The following is a 26,226-nucleotide window of genomic DNA, read 5'->3' as shown; positions in this document are numbered from 1 at the left end:
CACAAAGCAGAGACAGTCAACCTCCGATGAAACTGGTATGAAGTGGTTTGACTTTTGCACTTCGTTTCGATATTCAATTTTTTTGCGTATATTTTTTTACTGTCTAAAGAAAAGTCTCGACGATACGAGGATAACTTGAAACCAGTTTAACATAATCATCAATGTCACGGCTAAGCTTCCTCCCTAGAATAATTTTACTTTTATTACAACGTCACTTATGGTGAGCCAATTCTTAATTATGTTCAGCTCAACTTGCTTAATCGTTCCGCTATGTATTAAAAGCAGTAAAATGCTTAATTTTGTAGCCTTTAAGGGTTCACAATTTATGCCAGCCTTTGGTGGTTTCCCATTCATTCCTACCAGCATTGGCATGGTTCAGTCCTTGTGGATTCATTCACAAGGGTTGGAAATATTTATACTTCTAATGAAAAGGCATCTCTTCGGTCACCACGTCGTCGACAAGGCATAGTGTCCTTATAGTCCAATTAGAGAGGTTGCAACATGGTCGGAGTGAATCGGCTTCAGATGTATGCAAATTTAATTTTGAATGAAAGATGCTGTTACTACCCAGACAGTGCGGTGCGAGCGATGCGCTGCATGTACGGTTAAGTATCACTCAAAAGTTGTTCTGTTGTGGAAGGAATGCTACCAGTGCGAGACCGGAGATGAATAAATGGTTTTATGCGACTGCGACAGACAAATTTATTCATGGTTTCATTAATGGTTGCCAACAAGTAGGTAGCAGGAGAAAATGATCTAGGCAGCTTACAAATGCATATGGGCTGTTCAGCGTAGTGAGTTTCACAAGGGTCCTTACGCATAATTTAATATGACAAAGAATTGATTCCGGAAGGTTGGTGAATTACAGTAATGTTTAGGTAATTTTGTGAACCGAATGCCTAAATTTTTTTGTTTATGATTTCGTTGCGAATTTTGAATCTAACCTTATTTCATGAAGGACCAGTGGTTTATCTATTGAATACACTTTGTGACCTGTAACCTGGAACATCTACATGTAGGTAAACACAGAGATTGTTCTTTTAGTTTTTATGACAGCTAACATTATTGGGTGATTGGTCTGTTACCTTCCATATACTCTAGAGCAAGAAAACGTTGATAGTAAGATACCTACAACATAAAAGTTGGCAACTGAAGTACATACTTTCTTCTCAAGAACGGGTTGCAAAGTAGCATCGATTGAAGCCAATTCAAGCATCGTTCAGTCTCGAAGCAGGCGACTGAGAGGGGCCCTTGTGAAGTGCTCCCGATTTGGCACTGAAGTTAACATGAGCCCGGTTGCTATTGTTAGACGTTAGTTCGGCATAAGTTATATCGGCAATAAGTTATATCGTGAGAAGATTGACAAACCCGTAAAAATGACTAGAAAGAAACCGGCCTACTTCAAAGAAAAGAGATTGCACAAAAAAAGTTTCCACTGAAGAGGAGCCGTAAAACTGTTCAGAAATCACGAAGTAGAACCAATGCTTTTCGAGCATGATTTCTAGAGTATTTGTATGCACAAGATAGGAGAAAAATTGATTGATGTATTAAATTTGAGTTGTGATATAACTAGATCTTAAAGGGTACCGCTAGCTGCTGTTCTTAGCAAGGGTAGCTAAACGAGCTTTAGTTTCCACTGTTTGCCCATTTAATCACATCCTGTTGGATTGTTTCCTCATCAATGAAAAGCATCGCTATCTTTGATCCTTCAATGAGTTTATGCTTAAGAAAAAATGAAGCATCCTTTACTTTTCTTCATTCTTCTTCTTTCTCCACTTCAGCAATATCAGTATCGACCATCGAGCGGCGTAATCGCAAATGACGCTACTCCTTGGCGCTGTTAAGATTGTGGCAACAGCCCTTGTGATTATCAATGGTCCTCAACAACACTCTCAACTTTGTCTTTAGAAGAAATAACCACGGGGTCTTGTTTATGCAATCAAGTTCGACACTGTTCTTTTATTTTTATAAAGATTTCAACAACAGTTTTCCAGTTGAATTACTTATTGCTTCTGGAGTTGTCTCCGCCCTTCGCAGACACATCGAAAATCTATTTTTACTACAGCCACTCTCTCCGTCTACCTGTCTTTAAGAAATGGGATTAAATTTTTTTCATCTACTTCGACACTCAGCACCACAATTTCCAGAAACCACCGTTAGTTTCATGCTGCTATTATGTGTCGAACACTGGAATCAATTTTGATTTTTTTTCTCGATTCTTTTTTTTTCAGCCAAACTCGACGGTGTCAAAACCTACATGCGCATGAGACGGGTTCCCAATCATCTCCAGGTGAAAGTGATCAAATGGTTCGACTATCTCTGGCTGACGCAAAAGTGCTCAGATGAGGAGAGAGCTGTATCATGTCTTCCTGATAAATTAAAGGTAGGTTGTTTCAGTTTCCGCAATAACCGGTTGTGTTGCCGGCGGCGGTATAGTTTTCTGTGATAGATATGGTGGTAGCAAGTTAAAATTGGAACTACCATACCATCTGCATTGCCATTCTGTGCAACCTTTATTCAACACTAGACAACAAAATCAAAACGAATGACGGTAAATAGGAGCATATATGAAAAAGATGGTACAATCCAAATGAAAATTATTCCTCGCAGGCTAGTGTAAGTACAGAGGGAAAAGACAGGAAGTAACTCGTTGTCATGCTCATCGTCCCAGCGCCTGATCGGGTGAATTCAATTAACAGAAAAACGACTGCAGGCGGATAAAGGGGTGGTATCCCACTGGGTGTAATATTCTGTCGTAAAATGCGGAAATTTAGTTAGTCTGTTTAATTCAATCTACACCGTATTTCTCAATGATGATTCTTTCATATTGAAAACTGGTCTCATTAGTGACAGCAACATTCTATACAAAATATTGCTGGTTCTATCTGCATAAAAAGAGAAACCGACGAGTAACATATATTTTAAAAGGAATTTACAATCATATTACAGTAATTTTGAGCAAGATCGTCGTGAAAATACTGAAGTTAGACAAAAATATTTTTCATTCTGATGAATCTTTGTTCATGTTTTTGACTAGAGGCCATATGACTTTTTCACAGGTTTTTTGTATCGTTCGGATTCAGAGACTTTCGATTTCTCGATTTGACAAAAAAAAAAAAAGAACTACTGTTTTCTTCAATACTGAATTAAATTTATTAAAAAAAAATTGCAGAATGTAACGTGCTTTGATTTTTTTTTGAAATTTTAATCACATAAAATCGATGTTATTTAAAGAATTTTGAAACAAAACGCAAGACGGAGAAAATTTATTTCATTTTTTTTTTGGAAAAACAATTTTCTTGTATATCTTTATAACTTTTTTGTTCAATATTTTTTTGTTTGTTTTTGTGTTTATCCAATAAATTTATTTGACACGGCTCAGTAATTATTAATTCTCACAGAACCGTCGGTCATCAACGTTGTCGTGGCCTGCATTAATTCAATAGGCTTAGCGAGTGTTATTTTGCTCGGGTGTCTAAATGATGGGTGTGCATCTTGTAGTCAGGGTCCGTGTTTTTGCCGTTGTTTTGTAGGGGAACTGCTCCATTATTTATCTCAGCCCATATATTTATGTCATAAAACATGAAAACACAATTGAAAACAGGAAAAAAACGCATATTTTCTTCTTAAACCAATCTGCTAATCCATCGAATGGATTCTTCTTAGTTCACTTTAGATTCCTCATAAAGTATAATCCTCAAAAACTCACTTAAAAGCACTAAATTTGATATTATAGTCGGGCATCTGCACTCGAAAACTCGTTTGATTCAATCACCTACCTCAGAAAACAAAATCCGCGCTTTATTCTATAGGTTACAATGGGACTCGTTCAGCAGCCAACCAAAGTTTTTTCATCACTAGCGGACCAATTTTTATTTTAATCTCTAAATAAAATCACGCACTACACTAAGAATACTTTTATCTTTGAAATGTTCACCTCAAATTTCCTAAAACAAGCTTGAAATAGCAGAAATATATGAGATGAATTTCTACAATCCCTAAATTTCAACTGTATGTATTTTCATCTGTTTTCACTGCGCTGAATAAAATCAAAAGTTCTCAAAAATCAGTTTCTGTTAATACGAAAAAATCATACTGAAAATGTTGAATTATTCAGACATAATTGGCATAAATCTACAGCACTGTAGTGGTTACCTAGGTTACCAATTTTGCACGTAAACAACTGCAGCGGATATCTAGGTAACCTACTACGACGGGCTGCGGCTACGTTCTTTCATGATAATGTGATTCATTCATGATTAACAGTGTGATGAATATGGGGGCGTTGTGAGATGAATAATTGAGCAGTGATTCAAGTTTTGAGATGGATATGGTAGCGTTGTGAAATTGGTTTGTTTTACAAAATTCAGGATAAATCTAGCTAATTTTACTAAATATACAATCCTAACAAATCCATAAGAGCACGTAAGCATATTTAGTTTATTTGTTCAATGATTTCGTGAAAATTCGGTGTTTAATCGTGCATTATTCGTGAATATCGGCCTAATGAGATGAATAATGGAGCAGTTCCTCTATGTAGGCGGAAAGAAATAGGACTAGACTGGAGCATGAATGGATTTCAGGAAATGTAAATATGGGACATGTATCGTAAACTCCCAGCTGGTGTCGAGGTACGATGCTAATCTAACAAGCCAGTCGCCGTGTCCTGTTGTCTGGGAAGTGTGTGGGTTGTCAACCGCTTCAAAAATGATCTTATTGTTAGGAGGAATGCTGTGAGACAATTTTTTGGCGCATGGATCCGTTTCGTATTCACACCAGTTGCTGATTCACTACCAAAATGTGCGTGGGTTGCGCACCAAAATAGATTCATTCTTTTTAGCAGTCACCGAAGGTGATTACGATATCATTGTTCTTACTGAAACATGGCTCGACGATCGCATTCTCTCAACACAATTGTTTGGAAATCGCTATACTGTGTTCCGGATCGATCGTTCTGATTTGAATAGCAAAAAGACGCGCGGCGGAGGTGTGCTGATAGCTGTTTCGGTGAGACTGAACTGCCGTATTGATGCTGCACCTATTCATGATACTCTTGAGCAAGTGTGGGTAATTGTGGAAACATCTTGCAGTGACGTCAGTGTGGGTGTTGTGTATTTGCCCCCTGACCGAAAATCGGATTCACAGCTAATTCAGCAACATATCGATTCGATAGAAATGGTTCTGTCACGTTTAAAGCCTCATGCTCAAGCATTAGTTTTCGGCGACTATAATCAGTCTGGTTTGCGATGGTTTATTTCGCCTAATGGACTACCGTTATTGAACACACTGCGTTCCCACATGCCGACTGGCTGCTGCTCTTTTCTTGATGGTTTTTGTCCACACGGACTGACCCAAATTAACACTGCTTTGATTGATGACGAACGCATGCTAGATCTCATATTTGCAAACGACCAAGCAATGCAAAATTGTTCTGTGTCTGTTCCCCACGAGCCACTGGTAAATCTTGAAGCTGTGCATCCTGCGGTCGTTATATCAGTGAGCCTTTCTCAACCAATGGTTTTCGATCAAGCTTCAGAAAGCAGGTCTTTGAATTTTCGTCGTGCTGACTATTCTGCACTTTGCGCAGCACTGTCGGAAGTAAACTGGGATGCTTTATTGGATCGGTCTTCCTGTATCGACGAAGCGGTTGACTCTTTCAACAGTGCAATTGATGGCGTAATCAACCAGACAGTGCCAGCTTGTGATCCACCTCGAAAACCAGTGTGGTTGAATCTTCACCTCCGTTCGCTCAAGCGCTTGCGGTCTGCTGCGCTTCGGAAATACTGTTCACATCGCTCGTCATACAACAAAAATTGAACATCGCTAGCCGCCAGTATCGCAACTACAACCGATATTTGTATAACCGGTACGTGAAACGCATTCAAAATAATCTTCGCACACACCCAAAACAGTTCTGGTCGATCGTGAATAATAAACGGAAGGAAGCCGGATTACCCTCTTCCATGTTTCTGGGCGATTCCGTTGCTAACAACGAACGTGAAAAATGCGATCTATTTGCCCAGCAGTTCCAGCAAGTTTTCAACGGTTTTGTTGCCTCTCCCGAACAAGTCAATATAGCCAGCAATGCAGCTCCCCGAGACGTGTTTTCATTTCGACTGCCGCTTATTAATACAGAGGATGTTGTCATTGCCCTGAGTAAGCTGAAAGCTTCGTATACCGCTGGACCTGATGGTATTCCTTCAGCGGTTCTCAAGCGATGTGGTGAAGTTCTCTGTTCGCCAATCGCTAAGCTATTTAATTTATTTGTGCAGCAATGTAAATTTCCTGACCGTTGGAAATTCTCGTATTTGTTTCCAATTCACAAAAAAGGTGATAAACGCAACATCTCTAATTATCGTGGCATCACATCCTTGTGCGCTTGCTCTAAGTTGTTCGAGATAATTATTTACGACGCTTTATTCGCTAGCTGTAAACATTATATTGACACCGAGCAGCACGGATTTTTTCCTAAACGGTCAGTAACCACAAATTTAATGCAGTTCGTGTCTCGCTGTGTACAAACCATGGATTGTGGTTTTCAAACTGATGCAATTTATTTGGACTTGAAGGCTGCGTTCGATAAAGTGGACCACGAGATACTGCTTGGTAAAATGCATAGGCTCGGTATAACATCGGATTCCGTACGCTGGTTTGAGTCGTATTTGACTGAGCGCAGAGTTTGTGTGAAAGTAGGATCTGTTGTTTCAGACCGCTTATCCAATACGTCAGGAGTTCCTCAAGGTAGTAACCTGGGTCCGCTACTCTTCTCTATCTTCATCAACGATGCTGCTCTTCTGCTGCCACCAGGCTGCCGGCTGTTTTATGCTGACGACACGAAACTGTTTAAAAACATTAAGTGTTTGCGTGATTGTATGGGGCTACAGAACTACCTGGACACGTTTGTGAGTTGGTGTGGAACGAACTGCCTAACGCTGAGCATAGATAAATGCAACACGATCTCTTTTAATAGGAAGCGTACGCAAATCGAATTTACATATTCTATTGAAAATCAACATCTTCTCCGTGTGGAGTGTGTAAAAGACCTCGGAGTAATTTTGGACCGCGAACTGACATTTAAAACCCATTATGACAGCATTATCGCTAAGGCAAACCGACAACTCGGGTTTATATTCAAGATTGCTGATGAATTTCGTGATCCGTTATGCTTCAAATCATTGTACTGTTCCCTCGTGAGATCAATCCTAGAGACCAGTTCTGTGGTATGGAGTCCTTTCCATGCAAATTGGTCACACAGAATGGAAATGGTGCAGAAAAAATTCATCCGCTATGCTCTCCGCTTTCTCCCTTGGCGGGATCCACAGAACCTACCACCATACGAAAACCGCTGCCTACTTCTTGGTATTCAACCATTAGAACATCGACGAAAAATCTCACAGGCCGTCTTTGCTGCAAAAAATATTGACTGGACACATCGACTGTCCAAGTATTTTGACCCAGCTCAATCTATACGCTCCTGAAAGACCACTGCGTAGCAGAAACTTTTTTTATTTGGAACCGCGCAGTCGACTTTATGGTTCCCACGATCCGATTCGCGCCATATCTCGCCGCTTTAATGAGTTTTATGAGTTATTTGACTTCAATATGCCGATCAACGCTTTTCGTCAGCGAGTTATTGATGTTTTACGAACAACCTGACTATATTTTTAATTTAATAATTCATTAAGACTCATCATTGTCAGATGAATATAGATTGTGAAATAAATAAAATAAAAATAAAATAAATAATGCGTTCTGTAAATAAATGTAAAAAGGTATATTGAAGGTATAAAAAATCAAATCCACGATGTCATAAAAAATTAACAATCAAAAATTTGTTTCAGCAACGGTATGTGCGGTCGAAACAACTGGGGTTTTAGACGTGCTGGAAACTTCTTTTTGGACTAGAAATTTGCAAGCCCAGCAGGAGTTTACTTTGGTTTTTCCGCAGCACTTTTTGATTTGCTTGAACAATTCATTCTATTTTGGGAAATCATAGGACCTTCTCTGAGGAGCATATTTTTAGTCTCCTAAGGATTGTTATTCAATGATCCGGCTGGTGGAGCATCAAAATCAGGTTCATCAGACGATCGAAGGGGTTCAATGTTACGGTCTACCTCAGAATGTTAGCATAAGAACGCTTCGAGCGCTCCTTAGCAAACCGCTCAAGTTTATTCCTGTGCTTCATGTATACCGTGCAAGACGAGAGCGTATGCTGATTCATTTTTCAGTATTTCTACTGCAGGAATTATCTGCATGATTCTCCCCGCACTTGCTGCACCGTGCCTTATTGCAACAGCAGGTGGCTGGGTGGCCTAACTACTTGCATTTAAGACAGGCGACATGGACCGCAATTGCTTGCAGTCCACAGTGTTTTATTTTGCCGTTTTCGTGCGATTAATTAAATAGCGTTTCAAATGTTGATTATAGCCATAACCTATGTTCGGAGAGGTTTCAAGATATTCAAAAATGCATCTATCGATGTAAGGTGACGAGTGATCAATCCACCTAGAAGTGAGATAGAAAATTTACCTTTTTATCGCATTGAGATAGACGTATGGTGTCTTCGGCAACATTTTAGTTGATCTTGAAACAAGAAACTTTGTGGAATACATCATGTATCTATCTCTTACATATTACGAGCAACATAAAGTTTTCTATGAAGAGGCACTGATAATCACAATTTCTGTTATAAATTTTTTCTCAAATTTTTCCGAGTTTCGTTTTCAAACCTTCTACAAAGTTAGCAGCCATCATGTTGGCCAATGTATGTTTTTGCTGAACATTGCTATTTTTTATCTACTGAAATAAAAAAAAAATTGAACACATTTTGGTATTCTTGGGGATAATTTTACCTCAACCTATGAAATTACTATCTTTAGACTTTCAGTTAAAGGTGCAAATATTTGTATGTAAGAGTATGTAAGCAGCCTTTACGCCTGTTTTTCAAAGCTATTTGATGCTGATTTTTGTATGCAAAAATTGGGTTTTTTCTTATACCTAGTTATATTCAGCAATGAAAGCGTGAATTAAAATAGTAGCTCTTTTTTGAATTCCATTTATTCTCCTTCCTCGATTTCACAGGAGGTTCGCAGAGACTTTATTTTCAGATATCGAGAATATCATACTAGGAAGATATCCATCAAATGCGCTCACAAGGATCTTCTGCATTGGTTGCTCATTTCGTCAGTTCCTATTGTCACAGAAGCACGTCAAAGTGGAAAATAAAGACGCGAAATTTCCGTTCGCCCCTTTTGAAACCAGGGAAGAAGAATAAATGGAATTTGGAAAGAAGCTACTTGTGCCTACATTACTGAATATAATTAAATATAATAAAAAACTCAATTTTTAGTTAATCTATTTCTAACATATTCCCCATTTTTCAATCTTATCAAAGCATGCATGCATGTTTACTTCAAGAATTTTTAGTGCCACTCTAAAAACTCAAAACATATTATTTTTATATTTTTGTATACCAAAATATGCATGAAATAGCTTTGAAAAACAGACGAAAAGCTTCTTACATACAAAAGTTTGTACCTTTGATTGAAAGTCTAAGGGTGGTTATTTCATCGTGTGGAACTGCCACTTGCGTAAAATTGCGCATTTGGAAATGGTTAAGGTGAAATTATCCCCAAAAATATCAAAACATGTCAATTAACTTTTTTTATTTAAGGAGATAAAAATAACAATGTTCAGCATAAGCATGCATTTGTGGATGGCTAATAACTTTGTAAAAGATTTGAAAACTCGAAAAAATCTAAAAAAAAAAGTTATAACGAAAATTGAGATTTTCAGTGCATTTTCATATAAAACATTATGTTGCTCGTAATATATAAGAGATAGAAACATGATCTCCTCGTCAAAGTTTTTTTTTTTAAGATCACCTAAAATGTTGCCGAAGACACCTTGCGTCTATCTCAATCTGATAAAAAAGTAAATTTTCCATCTCACTTTTAGGTGGGTTAAACACTCATCTTCCTACATCAAAAAGTGCATTTTTTAATAACTTGAAACTCCTCCGAAGATACATTATGGCTATAATCAACGTTTGAAACGCTATTGAATTAATCGCACGAAAACGGCAATCCAGTATTTCAACCTCAAGCATGCCGTTGTTCTTAAAACAGCCAACAGTATCCTTCAAGAGTTACTCGACGGTTGAACGACGATTTCCACGTCTCACACGGGTACGTAATACTCTCGACTAAAGTGCTCGAAACAAACTATGTCGTCAGGGTGTTTCAGGTCATTGATCACGACACAGTGCTCGTTCGGTTAGACCTTCGAAATTTTCAGTTACGGCACTGTAACTTGAAATGTCCAATATTAACAATCCGCTATTCAACAGTTTTTGTGGATTATAGTGACGCTATAATTGAATATAAGGTTTTAAAAATAAACAAGTAATTTTTAACTAAAACAACGATGGAAATGGTGAAAGGAGTTTGATTGAACAGACAGGTATATTTAGCATGATAAGTAGTTTCCCAAAATTTCCAAATATTCGTTAAAATCAATATCATAAAATCGAAAACATTTGTTTTTATACGTTAACTTAAACTGGAATAAGTAACATTTCCGAACAACTTGTATTACGTAAAAGTGCTAGTATTTTTGGTTAAATTGGTGAAGGGAAACCTTATAGATTCTTCCAGTTTCGTGCTTTATTACTCTGTGAAAATGACTATGAGTTTCTTATTTTTTCGTATCTGTGATAGTTGTAGCCTTTATTACAAGAATGAAACTTAGTCATTTGATGAAAGAGTGTACTGAAAAGTCATTTGGTGATAAATTCAAGTACAGGGTCGACTCGATTATCCGGGATTCGATTATTCGGAATTTAATTTTGTTGCTGTTCGTTTTTAATTTTTTTTTCTGAAATTTTACCTTTTATTTCACTTCCGGCATGTTTGGGACATGTTCGAGTTAAGTGAAAATAATCAATGTCTATTTTTTTGCTTTTCAAGATTTTTCCCCATTTTGCCTTAGAAATAATTTCTGGCTACGCCACTGCATCACACAAGTAAAATAAAAAAGAGGAAATATAATTTTTTTTAATTTTTTAATGATCCGTATTATCCGGAATGAAATTATTTTTGATGCTCCGGATAATCGAGTCCGACCTGTCTTTTAGGCCCATTATGATTGAGCTTAAATTTTATTATAAGAAATGTCACATTTCACTTTTGAGTGGGTAGCTTCATGTAAAAAAGAACAACTCAAATCGACTCAATAGTTTTTATTATCAATATATGTTACATTTTCAATGCAAAAAAAACTTCAACGTATCCATGATCAGGTTCGATGCTCTAAGTGTTTTATTTTTGTCAGGCCTTTCCAAATTTGCGAAGAAATTCGAAGATATTGATTTTGCCTAAATACTTGGTTTCTTTTGTGCAACGTTAGATCTAACATCACTTCCACGACTCGACGCGAGACAAGACACAACACTTATCGTTTTACCACGTTAAAATATAATAAATATTTACCTTTCAACTCGACTGGTTTCGGGCTTGATACCTGAAACCGGTCGATTTTAAAGGTGAATTTTTTGTTTGCTTCAACATGGTAAGAACGACAAGTTTTGTGTCTTGTCTCACGTCGCGTCATGTAAGTGATGTTGATTTCAGTCCCGCTTTGGTCCGAAAATAGACAACCAAAGGGACTGTTGCTCCGTCCGAATGCAGCCTGGCACAAGGGAGAAAGGATGGGAAAAATCGTTCAAGTGATAATTAATCATTAGTCCAAACTGATTCTCTATCGCTTTCGACAATTTCAAAAGGATATGTGTTGAAAAATTTTCACTCGCGATTACTTTGATTTGCTTGTTCGTTTCGCGCTTTCGATTTTTTTTTCACACGTGTAGATAGGTACAACACGCGCGAACCGAGAAGCTAATTTTCTTCTTTTGAAATAATTAAACAAAAATGGGGCATTGTCTTCTAGAAATAGTCAAACAGAATCAAATTGAATTCTAGAAAGCATGTATTCATGTATATTACATGCAAGCTTTCATATAATATAGGATGGTGAACGGCGTGGTTTTCTTCGGCAGGTTCCTGCATAAGAACGCTGTAGAAAACCTGCCGAAGGAAACTACTGACGAACCATTCGCTACCCTACTTAAGTACATGCAAGATTAGGATTTGAATTGCCCTATAGTTTGGTGGTTTCAACCAAGAAATACATTAGAGAATTATCGAGAGACTAGTTTGATACTTTCTATACTTTATACTTTATGAGTCCAATTTTATATCATTGTGCGACAAATCTTTAGAGTATGGCATCATTTTATGTCGTTGATTCAATGTTGAATATAAGGCAAAAATTGTAGCTTAAAGCTATTGAACTGGAGAAAAATCGGTGAGAGACTTTTCTTCTGCAGGAAACGAAAATGTTTATGATTGATTCTCCTGAAGTTATCATTAACGATTCTATTTCATTTCTGTAACTAAGCAGCCGTATCATTGTTGATAAATGAAAATTAACAACCGATTCCATGCGATAAAAAATCGGAAGTGATTCTCCGAGTGAGTGATTTTTTCCATCCTTGCGCAGGAGACACAAAGTCAGGAGGGCTTGGGGACGGAGAAGCGGGAGGTAATAGATCTACATTAGAGTGGCAATGAAAAGCGAATTTTCTAATTTTGCTTAGAAGTAGTGCTCAAAAGTTTCGTCTTCTCGAAAAAAGCCTCCATGCAGAATTTTAGATCAATCAGACTATGGAAACACGTGCCTCAAAGCGGTCAAAGTTTCACGGAAAATATCAATGAAAATGAAGCAATGAAATGTCTTAGAAATACATGAAACGTCGAAAAAAATCGAAAAAATCGGACTTTGAAAATTTTTGAGCCTAGCGTCAATGGAATATTTGGGAACAATTTTGACCTTCGAATGTCGCTTAGAAGTAGAACTCAAAAGTTTTGTCTTTCCGTAAAGAGTACCCATGCAAAATTTCAGGTCAATCGGACTTTGGAAATACGTGCCTCAATACGGTTAAAATTTAACAAAAAAAGGAAAGTTATTTTTTTTCGATTTTTTTTTTTGAGATGACACGAGTTTCCGTAGAAAAAAAATCAGATCTATTAAAAGTTCGTTTTATGAGATATTTAGTTTATAATGATATTTTTGCATTTCCTAAGGACAGACCTACGTCTCAAATTCTGCTGAAGTCGTTACAACGATCAAACAAATCGTTCTGGATTTTATTTCTTTTGACGTAGGACTACGTCCATCTGGAAGTTAGATACCTTAATTTGAAAATCTAGTAATTCAACCAGGGAAAACAAGGGAAAAGTGGTCAGGTTTTGAGTGCTTATATTGCAGTCATTTTCAATCAGGTTATCGAGGTTTTGGCATCAATCGATCAGAAATTCTCTTACGTTAAAATTATGTAATAAAAACAACCTATTGTTTGAGATACATTATTGAAAAAATGGTAAATAACATCGATTGTCTAAACCATACCGAGCAGCCAATCACTACCTCTCTTCCCAAGCACAGTCGACACTAACGGATATAACCGATCTGACTTTGTAAACAACTTGTTGTTGTTGTTTTTCTCGAGGTCACTTTCTGTTTCCGATGCTTATTTACTTTTTTTACCATTTCCTATTCTTCTTAACTCCTCCCTCTTTTCAAATAACTGACAAAACCTTAATATAAAAGGTACCATTCGAACATTTTGCCCCATCATTTTCATTCCAAAACCGTACCAGTGACATACGGACGCTAGGTGTTAACCGTTGAAAGGAGGAAAGACAAAATAGTACCGGTAATCTCGTGCCAGGTTTCATTCGTAATGCTGGCGCCTGTTAGTAGTACATGGCTACTGCAAAAGTACCAAAATGGCTGGAACTCTGGACGGAATAACTAGAGAACAAGAATCATCGGCAACTGGTACCTTTTGGAGCCTCAAAGTGTTGTAATTGAAGCGGCTAGTTGAATTTTCTGTTTTACAGAATGTTGCTCATAGCGGGAGGGCCATACAAATTGTTGGTGTTCATTTTTCGAGAGCGGCCGGTGCATCTCTCAGGAATGTTCTTCTTTCCTCGCCATTCTCTTCTCTTTGTTGGAGCTAATTATGCATGAAGTTCGTTTAATGTCAAATTATTTTCCATCTGAGAATTTCCACTTGAATCGTTCGAACAAATGCTTTACTAATTCGACTATCTGCGAAGTGGAGATGTATATATTTTATTTATATTAATTATTAATTATTGTTCAAAGCGCTCTAATGTTTCTGCAAATAAAAATGCACTGTTAGATAAAAAATATAGAAAAATACCGTAGTCCTACGTCATGCAGTCGTGTTTTTGATACCACCCTCCTACTTTTTTCTCCTGAAAATTTTAACTTTTTTGTTTTTTATTTCTGCATGATCAAATAGCCATCAATGTTTGGCTAATCTTTTGTAGTTTTTCATGAAAATGAATTATAATTAAAAACGATGAGTTCATTGAGATTGTCCGGAAATCAAAGTTATTATCTATAACTTTGCTCAAGACGTGATAAAAAAATACCAATAGCACCAAATGACATCTTTAGCCTATACAAAATTCAAGCCAGGTCAAACCTGTTTTTTTTAATTGCATTGGAAATAGTCAATATTTCTGGTCACTGTATTTCAGAAAGTATTGTAAATTAATCTATGGTGGACTCCTTTCCTGTAGAAGACCATTTGCCTGATTAACGCTATTTATGCCAAAAACTCGAGGAAGTTCCACACTCGAATAATTTACCCTATCGCTCTGATCGAAAACATATCGGCTGAACGAAAACATACGGATCTTAAATTTTTCGATTCCGAAAGAAGAGGAAAGAGGAAAGAAAAATAAGGAATGAAAAAAGAGGAAAAAGGAAAGAAAAAAAGGGTAAAGAGGAAAGAGGAATGAGGAAAGAGGAAAAAGGAAAGAGGAAAGAGAAAAGAGGAAAGAGGAAAAAGGAAAGAGGAAAGAGGAAAGAGGAAAGAGGAAAGAGGAAAGAGGAAAGAGGAAAGAGGAAAGAGGAAAGAGGAAAGAGGAAAGAGGAAAGAGGAAAGAGGAAAGAGGAAAGAGAATAGAGGAAAGAGGAAAGAGGACAACGAAAGAGGAAATAGCAAAGACGATAGAGGAAAGGGGAAAGAGGAAAAAGGAAAGAGGCAATATGAAAGAGGAAAGAGGGAAGACTAAAGAGGAAAGAGGAAAAAGGAAAGAGTAAGTGAAAAAGAAAACAAGAGAGAGGAAAGGGGAAATAGGTTTAAAAGAAAGAAAACTTTAGAATGCTTATTAAGTTGCATTCCGTAAGTGGAAAAGAAAACATAATTTTCTGGTAAAAGATTGGTGTTAATTTTTTGTAATAAATATCAATGTTCAATGTCCATCGCCAACTAATCTTTGAAATAAGTAAATTGCAATTGCTTAGCTCATTACGAATGGCCTCGTTTAGCAAACATAATATTCGGAAAACAGGAATTCACACGATCCACTGTAAAGTAGCGCTTGCGAATTTCTAGAATTCGTTCGAAAATAAGCTTTTTAATTCAAATTTTTCCAAAACAGTGTTGATTGACAGATGGCGTATTTTTTCGACTTTCTTATATCCAATAACTAAACAAATCGCAGCGAAAATTACTAGAAAAGCTACTGTAACTGTTCCACTGCATAACTGGTTTCTTCATAGCCTTTATGGATGTAATTTACTTATCTGATCGATAAAAAAGCACTGCGTTCACGAGTTTCGTCAATCTTTCCCAAATTGCTTGTACAACCAACCTTGCAAACATTCGGAGCCATAAAGCCGTAGTGTTATGTTTTACATCATCTCACATAATGACCTACTAAATAACACTTAACAAACTAAACTTGGCTCTTCTGATTTTCCCTTTCACATTTTCTCTCTTCTCATTCACAGGCTGAAATAGCTATAAATGTTCATTTAGATACACTTAAGCGAGTAGAAATTTTTCAAAATACCGAAGCGGGCTTTCTGTGCGAATTGGTGTTAAAGCTGAGACCGGTGCTGTTCTCTCCGGGTGACTTCATCTGTCGGAAAGGTAAGTGTTGCGTGATTGCACATATGTATAAGCTCAGGCTCACGTGATCACAAGGATGGCATGAGCAGGCATTTGTACAGTTTGAACTTCGATTCCGTAAATGACAACATTTATATCATTTGCTTGCCGACGGCGCACAGTGGGACGGATTCAAAAAAAGGCGGACATTAGGTTTTACGAAGAAACTATTAGTTGGTGATTATTAGTAACTGATATTGGTGTGTTCACAAAGGTTTCATATTTCTTTGATTTTTTTCATGCTACAATGTAATATTTGAGATTAAGGGGGTATGTGTGAAGATCTCGAATAAATTATTTTCGTTTCGAAATACGAATCGAAAATTTCTATAAAATATGAAACATCTAGTTGTTCGATGACCTTTTGTCGAAGAAATAAAAATTCTATCACTTAAGGAAAAAAAGTTATTGAGCTCCAAATTAATGACACCCTTAAAATCAGTTTTTTACTCCATCTTTTTTATTTTTATTTTTACCGAAAAATGATGTTCTGAAGAAATGAGAGTATTATAAAAATGCATCTTTTGCAATCAGAAGTGTCGTTCTAGCTTTTTTAGTTTCTGATTTATTGCGGATTTTCTCTTATTTTCAGGCAATGTTTTAGGGGGTTTACTTTGAAGGTGCGCAAGTATGCGCAGCCGATCTCAGTGTCTTTCAGTAGTATGGGTAAAAAACTTTCATTCCATAAACGTATCACGATGAAACATTGTGGAACTTTTAAGAAATATGCAAATAAAATCGTCGATTTGTATAGCAGTTTATATTTACTCACACGAGAATACTGTACTATGATGAAGTTGCGTTATGAATGCCAGTTGTGAGCATGATATCGTGCTTAAATATTCTTAACTCAAGATTATCCATATGATATCATGCTCACAACTGACATTCATAACGCAGTAGTACAGTATTCTCATGTGAGTCAACATAAGCTGCCTGTCCGTCTTTTTTTGAATTCGTCCCACTGTGCGGCGTAGGTCTCGAGAAAATGGTGTGTGTGTGTGTGTGTGTGTGTGTGTGTGTGTGTGTGTGTGTGTGTGTGTGTTTGAGACGTTTGGATTATAGTAGTAAGAGAAAAGTTCAAAAAAACGAATTAATGGAACGACTTTCATAGAGCCTGTCACTCACAGACTTGTTGCAGTAGAAACTACTTCTTATAAAAAACATTATTCTTATTGAATGTAGTTTGATAAAATTATGTGTTCTTCTCATTGTCTCTCTTTTTCCGTTCCAGGTGAAGTCGGCAAAGAAATGTACATAGTCAATAGAGGTAGACTGCAGGTTGTCGCGGACAATGGAAAAACTGTTATGGCTTCACTGAAAGCCGGCTCTTACTTTGGCGAGATCAGTATCCTCAACATGGGTACGGCAGGTAAAGCGCTCGGTAAATATGATAGCCAAGCAAAATACTGTTGGTATTGACGTGTTGTATCTGTTTTTCTTCGCAACAACTGCAAAAAACAAGACATGCGCCAAGCTCGAATCGAATCGAAAAACTAGAAGCAATTTGTTCCTTCGTTCGTTAGGAGAAGCAAGAAAAAATTGACTGTCCGCGATCCAAACCAACGTTCTAGAACACGTTAGCGGATGTGGCAACACCATTTTCCTTTTATGTTTGACACTCTCGTTCCGAGACAGTGTTTGTTCCTTGTCCCTAAAAAAAATCCCTCGTCAAACGATCGGTTAGGAGAATGGTTCACATAATTCAGCCATGCTCTAAAAATGGTTGTTCTTTTTTTGCGGATTTGCTCATTCACATCCTAAAAACCACCAGCGCGATCAGAATGCAAAAACAAATCAAAGAAAAAAAGTGTAGAGATGCGTGGGTTGCATATCCGTTTGAAACTGAACAGCAGGATGAATAGAAATTGGAACACGTATCCAGCTGCGGCCAGAAGACTGTTTCTTTAATTGACTACTGATAGCCAATGTTACGGGTGAAGCAATTGGAAAAGTAAAAAGTTCGGTTTCTTTCGATTCCGAATAATGTTCTCGATAGATTGTAGCAAAGCTAAATATGTTACGTGAACAAATACTATTTTGACAAATAATTAGCGGATAGAAGTATCACTAAGTACCATGCGTTTCCATTATTCACTGCTTGATAGAAACGCTTGGTAGTTTAAAGTACCTTCTTTAAAAATTGATTTTAATTTTTTAAGGTTGTAGCTGCACGGGTCTAAAGTTTTATTTCTGTGAATGATAAATCAAACTGCTTGACATTTCAGTGAATTTCTTTTACCGTACTGCTGTAGAGGTGATTAAAAACCGTGAATCCAATCCTTGGCTACAACCCCGAGACACATCGACGCAGTCAGGCGATTGAACGCGAAATTTATGACCGTCTAGAATACTTTCCTTGTGCTAGCATCCCGATAGAAAGCGAACTGGTCCTTTTCTGGTGTGAAACTACTCTAATCGTTCAACCGGGTTTGTGCGCTTCGGGCTTCATGCGACTCCATCCGTTCGTAGTGATACAGTCAACACTTTTCCCGCAGACGGTACACATAAGAAGGGGCAGCTGGAACGTAATCGTCTTGAAATCCTTTTCGATCGTTTGCATAATCCTATTTCAACTGTCCTATCCGCTTGAGGCTTGCTGCCTCGCAAAGTCCGTCTCTCGATGGGACTTTGCTCCAGAGAGAAATAGTCCTACCTCTTTTTTTACTGTAGTCTGCTTGTTTGATCTAGCAGTATTTTGTCATCAGACATCATTTCTAGTACGGATCATTTCGATTTTATGGTGTAGCGCAGTAATCCACTTTTTTGTTTATGATTTTTGAGTGTTCTTTTTCTTCTCGCTATCATCTGTCTCCTTAAAGTACAGGTGGTTTTATTTGTAGTGAGCAATATATTTGCCTCCGGCTACGTGTTTTACGTTTTGTTCATAAGATTTAGAGCGGTTGGAAAACGAATGATTCTTCAAAACAAAAAAGTGCAGAATAAATCTCCGAGGAACGAGCTAAATTTCAATCGTGGAAAAGTATATTTAACAAATCTTAACTGAATATCATTTCTAAAATGCTTTGCTTGGCTATAATAACTTACCATAACATAATGAAAAACAAATAGATCTTGTCGTCTGTTTTAACACTCTCTCCTTTATTTGTTGAAAATTTTTTACTGCAAACATGTAGTTCAAACTATCGTACCTGTTAGTTTCGTCTGTCTCTCTAAGCATTTGATTTTTTTTTTCTTTTCTCTGCCCAGTAAAGTAGACAGTATCAACTCCAAGAAATTTTGTTCTTTTGTCTTCCGTATCCGTCGCTGGACTTTACCGTTTTAGTTAGGAATGCATATAAATTTGCTAGTTTTCGGCATCACCTATGCCAGCTTCTTGCAACAGGTAGAAGGATGCGATTCGTAGTTGCTGTGGCTGTCACTCTTAGCTTTTCTGTTTGCCGTAACTGGAATGGGTAGCTTCCGGATGACAAATTTCTCCAATCTAGCTTTCCAATCAAGAGAGTGCGACAAAAGTTTTCATGTTACCGTTGGGAACTACTCTGTGCTGCCATGCAGACACGATCCAGTGGAACGTGTTGGTAGCAAATTTTGCTCGAAGTTGCTGCGAAGAATTACCATTGCTGAAAGTTCTTCAGGAAAATATAGCAAACTTGCCAACGCAATAATGCTTGACATGATATATTTAAATTTGAGTTTTAATTAGATGTTGGATGAATGGATTTTAATTTGGCATAATTTTAACTTAATTAATAACGAAATTGTCTGAAGGGCAAAATCATTCAACAATAGTGGGAAACTATTGCTTGATCCGATTGCTTTTTTGGTTTGGTTCAACATTCTATATGGCCATATTAGAGTGACGAATGACCTATAGCGTTGAGTTAATAAATAAATAAACTGACTAATGTTTCACACTCTTGCTCTGGCTTTTAAATTACGTTACATTTTTGATAACCGACGATGGGAAATTAAGAATTTCGATTCTATCAAAACTATGAAAAATATATTTCATATATTTAAACTCAAAATATATTTTTTGTGTTTTAGATAAAAATATTTATTTTTTTGTGTTTTAACTTTTTCTAATGCCCAAGTTAATTTCTAGACGGGCTTCGGTAAAATCACTATGAACCATTACAAACACATTTTAAGTATTTATTGAAGCTTTTCAGAACTTCGACTGAAGCCCGCCAAATGGCGGCATTGGGCACTAGAGGGTTAAAAGTGTTTTAAATATACAGTTTTTTACTTTTCTAAGAATAAACATATATGTTGAAAGAAAATCTTAGTTATTGAAATCTTACACAAAATAGCTCTCAAGACCTTATAATGTGTTTTGTGCAACTCTCACTGGAATATCCGTCCCATGTCAGCACGTTGGCTTTTTTCGTGTCCTGAACTTTTTTGTTTAATTTCAGTTGATTAGGAATGAAAAGCCTTCACCAAAGAGGGTTAAAATCTTGTCAGAGAATTGGCATGAGCAAATGTTATTAGATTCAGATCACGCGTGTATCGCGATGTTTCGGATTGCCGAAATAGTACACCACGAACGTCATAGAATGTAAACTTTATGCGAATTTATCGCTGCTTTTAGAAATACTTCATTGACTCTTATCGGTAATTCGTTATCGTTTTTCAAACCGGTTGAAGGAGACAGTGAACGTATTTGGATTAAATTATTTCGTTAGTGAAGAGGACTGCGATAACCATGAAAGTGTATCGCAAACCGAAAACTCAAAAAAATGACATCAAGTAAGGAACGGTGAAACACAGGGACAACAGAAGTACAGGTTTCTGGAATTAGAGTTGATGTAGACTTTCATCAACCTGCAGTTTAATTTTTGAAATTTTGATTTCAAGAAGCAAATGTGACGATGAAGATAGTAAATTAAATTAACTGAAAAATATGATAGTAGACCCAATTAAACGATTATAACAAACGGGTAACACAAATATATCTGAACTTGATAGAAATATAAAAAAATAGAATTAATTCTTGATATGCCAGAATGATAAAAAGTACAGAATTATATCAAATTCTGTTATCACACACTTGAATGTTCAAAAGTGTGTTTTTTAATGAATATTTATAACAAGTTCTAGACATCTTGCTTTCCGTTGGCAAAACTACAATGACCATATGGCAGTAAAATAAAAAGCCAACAAGATGATTGTAGCTTTCAACTGTTCCTATGAATTTTGGTGCGTAATGTCTTCAGATACTTAAACGAAGTCTTTCCGTAAGCAAACGTAGAAGCGATAAAACCCGCGAGCGATTTCTCTTCGGTCTTTTAGTGCATCTCGATCCATGCTAGGGACACCATTAATACACGGAGTTGTTTAAACAGCTATTATCCTTCATTTTTTCCAGCTTTAGCTCATGGGTAAAACCTACATTGACCAGCGTAATCAGTTTCAAAAATATGTCTGATACTCAAAAATCACAAAAATATGCCTAATACTCAAAAATTTTCACTAAAAAATACACCGTCCGGTAAAAAAAAATGTTTTCAAGTGTACTATAACACTAGAATTGAAAAAAAAAAAACAATTGAAATAGTTCACATATTTTATACCGCCGAAGAAAACCTTTCTCGACTTTGATACAAATCGATACATTCGAGAGGTGTAAGTTTTGTTTCATTGAACGTAGCAAAAAATGATTCCTTAAAAACCCACGACCACGATATAAATGAGCGTCTAAAATTACCGTAATGCAAACTTCAAATTTAGGACGTCTCGAGCACAAGATTTCGTTGCTTTAGATCTATATTCCCATAATCTAGGAATGAATTCTTGATACATAATGTTAAAATATGCCTCTTCAGAAATGAGGGAAAACAGTGTCTCTATAATAATAACACAGTGCAACAATTTTTTTGCCTTGGCTTCTATGTATGATTTCTTGATGAAGTTTGATGCGAAAACAAATTTCCCCGAGTTTGAACATATTTCAACTTAAGGGGCAGTAACAGCGCCATTTTGATTTTTTAGAAATTGTAAATTCTCGGTGTTTTTTGGACGTCATTTTGTTTTAAGACCAAATATTAAAATTCTATGAGTTTGTCCATATATTAGCACCTTCTTACCCATCTTTTAAAAAAACAGATCTCAAATCGGACAAAAACTGAGCTCAAAACGGTGATTCTACGAAACCGGTTTTGGCATGGTTTTAGTATATTTTACAGAGCAAAATAATATCGAGTATGTATTTGCATTGATGGTAATGCGCTAATATCTAAAAGTGGTAGTCAAATTATATCTTATATTGAGTAAAAAAGTCTCAGAGATCGATTGGTAGGTGTCAGCAACATGTCGATTTTGACCAATTTTGCCGAAGACACGAAATTCGTTTCTCTTACTCAAATTGACTTAGAGAGTTTTTATTTAAAATAGACCTGTCAAGCACATTTTTCAATGAAGCATCTTTTTTTTTATTTTCTAGACCTTCACTATGTTGATTTCAAACCTCTGTAACTTTACTTTACGAACTAATTTCATTTTTTGTCATATTGACTTACATTTTAAGTTTAGTAAAGCGGGCAATGTATGTAGTTTCGCGGGAATGCGAAGATGAACGGGAATAGAAGGTGTGACTAGAATTAGAAAAAATTTTCTCTCGTCCAGACGGTTTCCCGCGAAACTACATACATTGCCCGCTTTACTAAACTTACCCTGCAACTTTCTTAGGAGCAGTTAGATGCAGATTCAATAGTCAGCATATGAAATATAACAATAGAAGTTTCAAACGGTGGTGGTTTCGCTGGTCCACGACGTTTTGCTAAGAGTTTGGTTCATAACAAAATATTTCGTTTTTCCCCTTGTCCCTTTGATAGGCTTGTTTTCGCAAAATTGAAAACAATTTGTTTGAAAAAAGTGTTTTGGCAGGTCTATTTTAAATTAAAACTCTCTAAGTCAATTTAAGTAAAAAATACGAATTTTGTGTCTTCGGCAAAGTTGGTTGTACTGATTTTACCAATAACTTTAATAAAGACGTAAACCCTGTATCTCGATGAAGCAAAAAACAAGATGTTGCATCTCACTTTTAGGGAGATTAATTACGAATTTCATAACACCAGTCGATGAAGGGTGTTATACCCATTAATTTTCCTGAAGACATCATAATTCTATATCCAACGTACGTCGAGTTATCAATTAGGCCCCTCAAAAAAGAACTTTTAAACCACAGTACACTGTCATCCGGCATTCCCACGACATGTCCGGTCCTCCCGACCTCCGTCAAGTGCACATTCGGAATTTTTCCAAGTAGTGTCTGCAGCTCGTGATTCATACGCCTGCGTAACTCTCCGCTTTCGGTTTGTACTCCACCAAATATTTTCCGCAACACTTTCCGTCCGAAAACCCAATCCAGGATGGCCGAGGTCCCTGAGCGACAAGAAGTTTCAAAGAACGCTAAAGCGGAAGACCGAGGAAAAATGGCTACATCGGTCGGAGAGCTTGGACGGGAAATCGCTGCAACCGGCCAAAAAATAGTGAAAAAGTACCTGGCAAACAAGAACATACATGTCAGGAAGCGGCAGTCCTGTCAACTGGGGCAGCGGCAGTCGATTTTTCCAGCAAATCGCGACGTGGCGGTAGTGATGGACGACGATACCTATCTCACCTTGGATGGAAACGACTGTTGTGACTGACAATCAGCGAGAAGGGGATGTCAAAGCCGCTCCGGACTGGCCTTAGACGGAGAAATTTATAGTACGAAATGCCGGCGGAAGTGGCGTCGTTCATCAATAACTACTATAAGGACGAAGACCGCGGTGTTCTGGCCAGATCTGATGTAGGCCCACTACTCGAAGCGATCGTTGAAGAAGATGGAGCGGCTGAAATTCAAAAGCATGCCAACACGCATGTTTTCGTCCGCCATGGGGAATGTTCCAGTTAACTGCCGGAAGGCCGCTCGCGAGGGCGTAGAATAGTAGATAGTTTTGAGTGCACATGTCCTGTTACTAGGTAGGGGTATGAGTCTATATCTGTATCCCAGATGGAGTGTATGTTTGTGATGATCGAGAAAAACCATCAATTCTATCAATGAGAACGTTGTCAATTTGATCTGTTGTTCGGTGGTCAGATGATCTCCAGATGGCTTTATGGATATCTTACGTGGAAAAAATGCGTCTAATCACCAGGCCTGGGGATGCTGCAAAGCTGATGCATCCAGTGTCATTTGTGTAACGATTAAAAACCTTTTTGCACGAGAAAAAAGAAGAAAGTTTGGATTTTTTTTAGCATGTAGCACCTTTTTTTGCACAAAAGTAGTATTTTCTGAAAGTCCAGTTAATCAATAACAAAAAATCACGTTTGTTCATAAGAAATACAAATTATTTGTGGAGTAATGACTGTTTCCCAGAAACGCTTTTTATTTGTAGAGGGTTGCGGTGTTTACGATAGAGACCCAGTAGATCAACTGAAATAAAAAAAACTCGTATTATTTCAGTAGACTAGAAGGGTGCGTGTGTGAAATTTTTTTGTTTTCAGTGCATACGGAAACGTTTTTCCCGAAAAAAAAATATGTTTTTGGCGCTGAAAATTATATATATTTTTTTTCGGCAGAGTTAAACTTCGTGTATCAAAAAGCGATCGTTCAACGACCGAGGAATTTAGTAACGAACATTTGAAAAAAAAAAAAGCTTAAGAAAGTTGGTTCAGTAGTTTTATCGCAAGCGTAAACACGGAAAAGTCATTTTCAGAAACACCATTCCGAGATAAGCGCGTGTAGAAGCGAGGCACGCTTCATATCGCGCTAACTTTCTCCCTTTATCTTAGATCTTTATGAAAAATTGTTAGAATGTTTTCAAGAAGTTGCACTTTAAGATATTGCGATAAAAAATTTTCGATTTTTCGAAAATTAAAAAAGTATATAATCCCTTGAATTGTACTGGAACTTTAGATAAAACGTCCAGGATGGAGAATACAAAACAAATTCTCTGCGAAAAGTTAAGTTGTTAAAAAAAATTGGGTTTCGTCTTTTTTCAAAATATTTGTATTTCGGTAGTTTTCAACAAATTATATAGTGATTGCAAATTGGAAAGCTTTAATTTCTCAAATGCATTCATTAGAAAGTTAGAAATTAAACACTTAATTATACATTAAATCAATGAAGGATCAAATGTTCCGCTCAAAAAAATTGTTTCTTTAAACTTGATATCATTTCTGAGCTTTAAATAGAAAATCCCTAGAAGAAATGTAACATAAATTTTCAATTAAAAGTTAAGTTTCAAAGATTTTTTTTCAATTTCAATATTTTTGAGAATAATCATATTCCAATGATGTAATATGATTCTAACAAAAATTTGCAATCGCTATATTTAAAACTAATTTTTTCTATGCTTCCGTTTTTGGGAAATTCAATATTATATTCAAATGTATATTTTTTTTAGAAAATATGCATTTTTCTGAGTTATTTGTGGTTCTCCAGCGACAAACGTAGATTTGTTGAAATATACCATCAATATATTTCATGTTAAATCATGTTTAGATGTCATAGGGATTGGATGAATAACAATTTAGCAGCTATTTCTTCAAATTATTCAACCCATGAAATTGATACTCCGGTAATGTCCACCATAACTTCTAATCTCTTTGTTCTGAATTGTAATGCATTGATTGCTTATTTCAATAAAATAATGACTTTTGCTGCATGGCTACAATTTACTAACAAAAAGCGTATTTTCTTCATCTAGAAAGTTCGTCGCCCAAAGTTTAATGATTTAGGATAACCATCAAAATCATACTGAATCAATGGAATTTGGAAAATGTTGAAATTGAAACAAAAACCTTGAAACTATTCTTCTATTCTATTTCGTTTCGGAGCTTGAAGAAAAAAATATTTGAGAGGAAAATCTAATTCTTTTTGAAAAAAAGCAAAGCCTTGGTGCTACATTCCGAATCTGAACTCGACCTTCTGTTTATTTATACACAGACTTCGCAGCCGACTATTCAGTGTACAGGACTATTGCGGGGCTAGCAATCCTACTGACGATCCTACTGACACTAACAGTCTCTCCAGAACCGAGACTCAAACCTACGATGACTGACTTGTAAGGCCAGCATCGTACCTCGAGACCATCTGGGATATAATTCTTTTTGATATGCAGTGTAGTACCTGATTTCCTCAATTCAAATGCAAAATAACCGGGAGCTGGATGCATTTTCTAAGTTCATTATTATATGTTTTTCGATCTGAAATTTCCATT

The 26,226-nt window shown here is 36.7% G+C and overlaps 1 protein-coding gene across 7 annotated transcripts in view; it reads left to right on the top strand.

Moving 5' to 3' along the window:
- The window catches only part of LOC129725431 (cyclic nucleotide-gated channel rod photoreceptor subunit alpha), a 444,338-nt gene that overhangs the window by 379,388 nt on the left and 38,724 nt on the right, over positions 1–26,226 (top strand). For 5 of the 7 annotated variants that reach the window (XM_055681274.1, XM_055681280.1, XM_055681279.1 and 2 more), the window contains 3 exons: positions 2,232–2,383; positions 15,892–16,033; positions 17,286–17,435. In XM_055681274.1, coding sequence (XP_055537249.1) covers positions 2,232–2,383; positions 15,892–16,033; positions 17,286–17,435 — 444 coding nt within the window. The remainder of the gene's footprint in view (positions 1–2,231; positions 2,384–15,891; positions 16,034–17,285; positions 17,436–26,226) is intronic. The other 2 variants (XM_055681278.1, XM_055681277.1) reach the window with 2 other exon arrangements.

The sequence above is a fragment of the Wyeomyia smithii genome, chromosome 2 (assembly GCF_029784165.1).
Source record: "Wyeomyia smithii strain HCP4-BCI-WySm-NY-G18 chromosome 2, ASM2978416v1, whole genome shotgun sequence".
Classification (NCBI taxonomy): Eukaryota; Metazoa; Arthropoda; class Insecta; order Diptera; family Culicidae; genus Wyeomyia; species Wyeomyia smithii.
This window is presented reverse-complemented; position numbering and strand designations above follow the sequence as displayed.